This window comes from Glycine soja, chromosome 5 (genome assembly GCF_004193775.1).
Source record: "Glycine soja cultivar W05 chromosome 5, ASM419377v2, whole genome shotgun sequence".
In the NCBI taxonomy this organism is placed as follows: Eukaryota; Viridiplantae; Streptophyta; class Magnoliopsida; order Fabales; family Fabaceae; genus Glycine; species Glycine soja.
In genome coordinates, this window is record NC_041006.1 from 38,376,907 (window position 1) to 38,386,233 (window position 9,327).

Here is a 9,327-nt window from a genome sequence, read left to right on the forward strand (position 1 = left end):
TATATATATATATATATATATATATATTAAAGGAAACCCCTTTCTTAAGTAAGAAAAGTTGTTGAAACAAAAATAAATAAATAATGCATTTATAAAATATAAAGGGAAATCAACTATAATTATAATTATTTATGAATGTCTTCCGGTTGATTTAGTTTTTTTTTTCAATGGCGACACTGGAGATAAAACTTATTTATCCAAACCTTTCACGCCGATTTTAGTATATTTATTTAGTTTATTTTTATGAAAGAAATAATTCGAATCAATTAAAATAAATTAGTTTAATTTTATAAATTTTCTGTCAAACGCATATTGTATTAATCCAATTAATACAAGTTTTGTTGCATCGTTTCAACAAGTTTGATTTATATTTTGAATTTAAAAAACAGAGATAAAATTCAAGTTAATTGGTTCAAGCAATCATTTTTTAATAAGTTTGTTAAATAAATAAAAAATTCCATTAAAAAATATGTTTTAAAAAAAATTATTCCTTTTAATAAAAAGATGCCATACGTTATATAAGTAAAAATCAAATAAAATCTAAGTAGATATTTAAACTGATTGATTCAAATAATCATTTTTTAGTCAAAAGTCTTGTTATACATATAGAGAGATAGACAGATTTACAACATATTTGTTTCTTAATTTATAGCAGATTTAACAATTTATTTCTGAATAATACACAAGCTACCATAAATATATGTTACAATCATATCTTAATTTATAGCAAATTTGTTTCCTAATTTAATAATACAAAAATAAAAACCAGAAATGTATATATACGCCATCATATTCCTAATTCACAGCAGATTTCCAGTAAAAAAAATCACAGCAGATTTATTTACTAGTTTAACCAACCACAATGAATGATTCAAGTAACTAGTCATCAAAATTTAAACCACAAAATCAATATCTGAGTCAAAGATGATTAAAATTTATTAATTTAATTTAATTCAATTTGAACCAAACAGACAACTAAGTCAAACTAAATTAATATTTTCAAAATTAATTTACCCAAAATTAATATGTTCAAAATTGATTTTTTGGAAATTGATTAAAATCAGTAGATACCCAAAATGAAAATTCCATTTAGTCTATTAATTCAATTTGAACCAAAACATACAAACTAAGCCAAACAAATTAATATGTTCAAAATCAATTAACCCAAAATTAATATGTTCAAAATTGGTTTTTTTTGGAAATTAGTTAAAATCAGCAGATACCCAATATGAAAATTCTATTTAGTCTATTTAATTTCCCGTTATAGCCTCCGTTTTCAAAACGTGAGATTTTTTTCCTTTTGCAAAAACCACGTTATAGAAGTGTTGGGATTCGTGAAAAGGGAGTTTTGTTTGTTATACAAACAGGCTTGTAGATGTTGTGAAGAAATGATTTTTGACTAGTATTATTCATAATAATACTATGATGACCACGGATGCAATTTCCTTAGATTGGTTTACATAATTTTTTAATGTTTAAGATTGCATAAAAAAATCATTTAAGGGAAAAAATTAACATCCAGAAATACGATTAGATTGGACGCAGTCATAGAAGTTGATTCGCTGCCATCATTCCTTGTATTACCAAGAAACATCGAGGAAAGTCGTATGCTCGTGCATTTCCTTTGCATTACAACTACAACTAATGAATCTATAAATTCATTGAGACAAGCACACAAATGAACAAAACAAGTACCATTAGATTATGAAGTTAGAAGCAGTAGGAGGAGGGTGTAAGTACCACCCAAATAACAAGCAACTACCGGGTGTTTGTCCCTCATGCTTAAGAGACAAACTCTTGAAGCTCTATGACAACAGCAATCCAACTTATCCTCTCCCTTGTCCTCCTCCTCCTCCTCCACCTTATTTGTTTCGTGGCCACCGCCGCCATAGTTCTCTCGTAATGGATTCTGCTTCTTCCATGGTTAGCTTCAATTATGGGTTGGAGAAGAGCAACTCCATTGCCTTTGCTTCAAGAAGCCAAGCCATAGATAGGGAAGTCAATGGGAGCAACAGGGGAAGTAAGAAAAGGGGTATTTGGTCCAAGCTGCTCAAATTGACCAAAAAGAACACCAAGGAGACCTTCATGCATTCCAGGACCATGAGGGAGGAAAAGAATTGGCATTTTTAATTAGTTAATTTATATACAGTTTTTCAATTTATGTAACTACACATGATTGTGAACCAAAATTGAACTCGCCTCTGAATTAGAGGATGGGTGATGGGATGAGCACGATCTTCTATTGTTAAGTTGATTATTGGCTTGTTCCGGGAATTTTAATGGTTTTCTTTACATTTCGATGTTCACTACCCCCTCAACAATAAATCGGATTAAAATATTTCATTCTTTTCTGCAGCTGTGCAATTTAACAATTACCATGTGATGGCAACCCTTATTCCCATTGCTCCACAAGTGTTCTACTTGTCATTTTTAATATCTACTGTGATCAGGGTGTACATACACGAGCAAAACATGAGATCTGTAAATGATGTACAATGGAGAGGTATGCTAATTGCTAAGCGGGTAGTGAAATTAGATTATGAATCAAAACAGAACAAATATCTGAATGCTGTATAATGGTGAAAATTTAAGTATTCTTTCTATGGATCATCTACATTTAATGTGAGATTGACTTGTAACGAGTATGAGTTCCTGTATCAAAGACTATCTTTCTATCTATCTTTAAAATGCATTTGAGGTATAAACTACCAAAGGAAACAAGAAACTGTACATGATAATATGTTTTTGCATATGATCAATTATAGAACACTTGCAACTTCTCGCCCAAATTCTGGATATCATCTAGAAGGACCAGAAATATTGCCCCCCCTCAAATAATCATTTTCATTGTGAATATTTTGGTCCAATGCAGGCCGTTTCAGTCTTTGAAATATATCATCAAGGGACTCAGATGAGGACACACGAGACATCTTGGCTTCCTGTGTTTGCCGTATGGGTAAAAATTCTTTGCCCCCTAAGTTAGCCCCAAAACTTTGAAAACCTGTTTTCATTGTTTGCCATGTTGAAGCCAAGCCTGAAGTTCCAGAAGCATTACTAGAATGAGTATTGCTGTGATCAGGCAGGGAAACCCTAGAAGATGTTAAGTTTTTCTCTTCTGGCTTCAATTTAGATGTTAATCCACTCTGCTGCTGATGGCTTCCCTGCTCGAGCTATATCTCCTTGTCTCTTCCTTCAAAGTTTTAGGCAGATTTCCATCTATTTCTTTATTAACTAAAGAAGAATTTCCCTTCATTTCAACACCATTCTTCACCTGAACCATATCAGATATAAAGTGAGTGAACTGTTTGAACTTTGACCACAACAAGAAGACTAACAAATGTCATATCTTGCAGCCATCAAAGTCATGATAATGTTGGATGAAAGATGAAAATAGTGAGAGAAGATTGCTTCTATTTTCTTTTCAGTGGGGTGTTGACATACCATAATATTGTCACTAGATTCAACATCAATTCCATTAAAATTCCTCACTGGTGGAACAACTTGCTCGCCTACATTGCGTCCTTGCTCAAGCCAATATCTTTCTACAAATTTATATGAATTGATAATCAACATAAGTAATTAACAAATCCCACATTTGAACAAAGTTCACTAATTTAGACATGATTTGTCATTTAATATTTTGAGCTAAAGTTCTGACAATAACAGAATTCTTAGCTTGCATACCTTTCTGCAAGATAATTAATCCTGATGGATCAAAACCACCCATATCTTCAGCTTCAGTTTCGAAAACATATCTCTTCCAGCTCCCAAGAGAATCAAATACCCTATCAAAGAAATTGCTTGCAACCAAAAGGGTGTATATAACCATAATAAGTGGATAGATTCTGTTAAACTTATCTCCAAAGAAAGGGACAGCATTATCAATGTTCCCCATTTGCTGCAATCAGTCATGTAAGGCACCAAATTAGAAAAAAGAACTAACAGGGAGGAATGAAAGCATGAAATGTTGATTCACAGCTGTCAATGATTCATTAGTTTGGCTTATGGGAAAAACGTGGACATTTATGTATAGGTATGAAAAAACATGAAAAACATCAGGCACTTGGAAAAATAAGTACATATATCTGGTACAATAAAAAAAAGAAAAAGAAGAGAGCAATACATTAAACCATGAAAAAAGATTTACCTGTTTAAATATAGTTGTTTTATCAGAACCAAGGAGAATGAGATTGAAAAAGTTGAATGAGATGGGGGGAGCATATCGAGCAATCAAACTGGGAATGAGATAGAAAATAAATGATATTTGTACAATAGCACCAGCAATTCAAGAAACAGAAATAAGTAGCATAGTGAATAAAATCTTACGAGCATATCATAAGCAAGCTAACTGAGCTGGTCTGTCAGGGTGTCAATGAGTAAAACACCAATGTTCCAATTTTGAACGAGGAGTAGTATGTGCAGATGCACATATACATGAGAGGAACAAAAGCCAGCGCCTAAGCAAGAAATTGAAGAAATGGGATTCAAAAGGCAGCCTGTCTTCATTTTAAATATGAAATAAAGCATTTCATCAAAGAAAAGACAATACCGTCAGAATAAATGACTTATTTGTTTGCATTATTTCATGTATAACCCAACTCCAAAGTTGAATTTAATTCCAAACCTTTTTGTTAACTAGATATGATGTCAGTTACAATTTCCAAGGTAATTGAATTACAGCCTTAAACCAAAAAAAGCAAGCTAATTTTCTAGAAAAGATAGGCAGGGAACCGGCCATTAAGAAAAACATGTGCAGTTGACCAATATCCACACCGAAAGAGTTACTCAATCATAGAAGTTCATGAGACCTGATAGACTTCAATTTTCTTTAAACTGTTATAAGATTTTCAATATTCTAAAATTAAATCTTCATCCAAACTTTCTTTTGACAAAAGGTAAAAGAAGATTTCAAAAATATATACAACATCTTGGTGTCCACATTTACTACAAACATTAAATCTCTTAGAAACTTGATCTACCAGCACAAGCACCTCCTGTGTTCCAACAGATTTTATAAGAATCGAGAAAAGTGATAGATCAACACTAGGTAGAAGTTGCCTCAGCTAAAAGAATTGTAACGGACATGACACCAAGTATAACAGCCAAGCCTTTCTGAACTTGCTTTCTTAAAATGCATCGCCAGAAAAATTCTGCAAAGCAACACCGTTTATTCAGAAGCCTATGTCAAATGCCTCTAATTATTATATTCCATATTCATAAAAGGAGTACGTCTTTTGTTTTTCTTTTTGGATTGGCAAATGTTCGTTGTTAGTTTTGGTTAGAATGTTAGTATGAGGGCGCGACCTCTTCCTCCCCCTTCTCCCTTCAACTCCCAAGCCCACCTAATATCTCCTCATAAAAGGAGTACGTGATGTCATGACTAAATGATGCAACACTAAATGCAGCAGGAAACCTAACCATGAAAGGAAAAAAAATATTGCAAGACAGAAGCAAAATGAAATTTAAGAATCTTTAAAGCCAAAGACAAGCATATATGTGTATGACCAAATTACATAGACTTCCCGCCAGGTTTGCAAATATTACATTCAAATTCTCCATTGTTTCAAAAACCTAGGGAAACCTCCATTGACAAACGTTAATGTTTTAAATGACTGTAATATACATAATTGTATTGAATACTTATTCCCTCTACTCTATATGCAAAAACATTTAATGGATTTGGCTTCCCTAAAATGAGAAAGTGTGTAAAATGAAGAAGGTATCATGTATCCACTGTTGATTTCAATTAAAATCTTGTAAACTTAACTCACTTAAAATCAAAGGTGAATGCACGCTTTCTTTATCACCTTCAACACTTTAAAGAAGTCAAATCCATAATTATGTACTGCTAGGATAATAGTTTAAATTTATTATCACATTTAGCATACATTAGAGTATTATTCAACTATAATTATGACAAAGGTTCACACTAAATGCTGTTTGTTCATGGCCAGCCATGACCACAGAGATAGGCCAGATGAGTGTGACTAAGGGAATTGCGGGGATGGGGAGTTGATTCAGGGATCAGAATGGGGTGGCTATATGATGCGTATGATGGCCCATTTGGTACAAGACTGAGGTGCTGTATTCCAACTCAATGGGTGCAAGGAGGGGTGCTCAGTGACCAAGAGAGTCACAAACTGTAGGTGCAGCCAGGGTTTCTGTGGAGAATGATGCTCCAGAGCAGATCAGGATAAACCATGGGTGCAGTCATCTGGCCCAAGAGAGTTTGGCTGTCTTGCTACCTTGAAATTTGGGAGTTTGTAGATTGAAGTCTTGTGTACTAGTAAGGGAATTGTGTATGTTGTTGGGTGGTACAGACATACATGGAGTAGCTGGAAGAATGTCAAGGGGCCAAAAATGTCAAGGGTACTAGTTAGACATAGGAGATTGAAGATATTAAGAACTGCATGTGTGAGAATGCCAAAGGGTCCTTCAAGTATTTTGAGCCAAAGATTTTCAAGAGCTATATACCTAGAACACTGTCAATGTGAGTACTACTTGTTTAAGATCTTTGGTTGAGTTGAACTAAGTTGTTTCAAATTTTGATTTTCTTTCTGCATTTATTTGTATCAAAATGAGACCTTAATAAGCTTAACCTAAGGAGGGGGGGGGTTAAAATATGTTGCATTATTTGTTATTCATATCTTCGTAGACAGAAAGGTAACATGTTATGAAAATTAATAGAATGTTGGAAAGCCACCTTAATTGCGATCATCCCTAGCCCACCTTAATTGTGATTCTTAGAGTTGGTTGTCAATGTGGGGCTATCTATGAACCAGAGAAAGGCTAAGTGAAGCATTGTGTAGTGTGCATCCATTGAGACATCGACTCTTGGGGGTTATGATCTCACATCAACAAGAGATAAGGCCTATAAATAGTGCTTATAGAACTTGGGCAGTCCTCACCTTACAAGCTAGTTTTTGTGGGGTTGAGTTACGCCCTAAGCTCAAGTTCTAATTTGACATCAGAGTTTATCTTAGATTCATTAGTGAGCAACCTGCATTTCCACACTCTGGGCTCATATCCCAAGGTGTGAGAGGGTATGTTGGAAAATTGGCTTAATTGTGGCCTATAGAGTACAAAGTTAGTTGCTAATGTCTCAGAAAGGGCAAACTATGAAGGGGTTGACCAAAAAGGCTAAGTGAAGCATAATAGTGTACAACCATCAGGAGGTCGGCTCTTAGGGGGTTGAAAGGTTACATCAACTACAGATAAGACCTAAGTAGTATTTATAAAGCTTGGACAGAGGCATATATGTAACTTAAATTCGTGATTTCCCTAAATGTCCCACGGCTTTTTAAAATGTGTCAAAAGTTGAAAGACTGGGCTTGGACAGAGGAAATGTGATAGCCTCTAGGAGTAAATGCAAAAATGTCAACAACAAAAAACTACATGCACTGGATAAAAGTCTGACTTGTATTGTTACTGCATGGCTTTAACAGATAAAGTAGTGCATTATGGATGTCTCATGGAAAATGGTTAGCACGAACCATCATTATTCAGAATTACAAAAGCATAAGAAAGAGTATGAGGGAAAGCTTCTGGAATATATCAGCCATGACAAAATATGAAGCCAAATATTGCCTTCAAAAGCAGGTCCACATTATGGTATGGTAAATATTCAAGAAGTTAGTTGTTATGTTTATGACTATGGATGTGAGGAAACAATAGAACTCTTTAGTGGAATAGGAATATTCAAAGGAAAAAAAGAAGAAAAACTAATTAGAAAACTCTAGGAAGCAATATCTTAGAGCTAATTTCATGCAACAGTTTTTTTTTAATATATTTCAAAATAACTAAGTTTTTTTTATCAACTCAAAATAACTAAGATTAAGAGGGTGAGAACCAACCAGCGCTCATGCATCATAATGAGAAGAATAAATCCAAAATGGCCAATGGATCCCACAATTAGATAAAAGATCAAGTTAACATGTAAACTAGTCTTCAATCTTTCTGATACAGTGAAGTCCCCAACATCTTCAAAACCCTGAATAAGGGGTACAACAGCCCTGCTCAGGATAAGATAACAATAACATAAATAAATGAGCAAATTTTCCTTTCAGTTTTGTAAGTTCCATTCAAATACTTCCTTGCAATGCTTAGTATGTAGGCAAGCATATGAGAAGACAAGTATCATAAACCAAATAGCATAATAGCACATACACAAAATCTAAGTTTAACAAGCACTCATAATAACTATTAATGTTTTGTTAGTCATTACTACTTACAGATGGATCAAAGCCTCAAAGTTTATTCCATAGAAGAAAAAATGTCAACATCCATGCATTATAGATTATCAAGAAATTGAAAACAAAAGATATCATATTACAGTACCAACCTGATGGGCCTAGATACAAGAATAAAGGAAAACCAGGCAAAGCAGTTAGAGTAGTTACGTGATAGGCTAAAAGGTTAAGAGCAGCTACGGAGTGGGTTAGGCAGTTAAAGTTTTGAAAAGAGATTGACTTAGACAGGAGGATAGGGTAGAAGAGGATTAACTGAAAACAGCTGGTATAAGTGAACCGAGCAGTAGATCAGTCATAAAAAAGGGGAAACCCTTTGTTAAAGCAAAACTCTTGGAAAGAGAATTCTCTGTTGTTTTTTTTTTCTTTTCTGTTTGTCACTCAATCTACTATCACAAAACAGTTATATTTTTTCTCTGTTCTTCATCTCTCGACTCTTTCTCTTGGGTCTGTAACACAACCAAAAGAAAACAATCTTAATTTAATCAGATATGCTTTGATTAAAATTATAGGGGCACACATCTGATAAATTTTTTTTGGTATAATCCCTCCTCCCACCAGGTCGGCCCATTTTTGGGGTAAGGTGATACCTCCGATTGTCACTCATACCCAAGCCAAGGATCAAATGCAAGTGTCAAATCACTTTTTCCAACAACTTTTGGTACAGTTTTTTTGTTTTTATAAACAACATTTTCATACTCACATTAAACAGTTATTTCAGCTTAATCCCATTCCACATCATATGCATTACAAAGTACAAAGTTCATTGATTCAAATAAGGAAGACCGGAGGAATGTTTTATTCCCAACCAAAGGGAGACCAAAATAACAGTGACAAGAAAAACTTGTAACATTTAAGCAAAAACGTACTCCAATACGACCAGTTCCAAAAGAAGGAAATGCCTCCGTTCTCATGGTTGGAAGATATTGTCTGTAGGTGTTAAAGAAAGAAACACCGTTACACAGTTGCACATATAATTCTTCAATGAAATACTTTATTAGTTGAAATACCATACCCACTGTGAGGGGCAAAGAGATCAGGTAAAACACCCACATGTCTCTCTCCGATGAATCGCTGTGGC

The 9,327-nt window shown here is 34.1% G+C and overlaps 1 protein-coding gene and 1 pseudogene across 1 annotated transcript; one reads left to right on the forward strand and one right to left on the reverse strand.

Annotated features, from left to right (window-relative positions):
* Window positions 1–1,672: 1,672 nt before the first annotated feature.
* On the forward strand, window positions 1,673–2,352 carry LOC114413086. Its single transcript, XM_028377283.1, has one exon. It carries the CDS (start codon window positions 1,705–1,707, stop codon window positions 2,128–2,130), a length of 426 nt encoding a protein of 141 aa, XP_028233084.1. The 5' UTR covers window positions 1,673–1,704; the 3' UTR covers window positions 2,131–2,352.
* A 152-nt stretch (window positions 2,353–2,504) lies between these two features.
* Window positions 2,505–5,184, reverse strand: LOC114413085 (annotated as a pseudogene).
* Window positions 5,185–9,327: the final 4,143 nt, after the last annotated feature.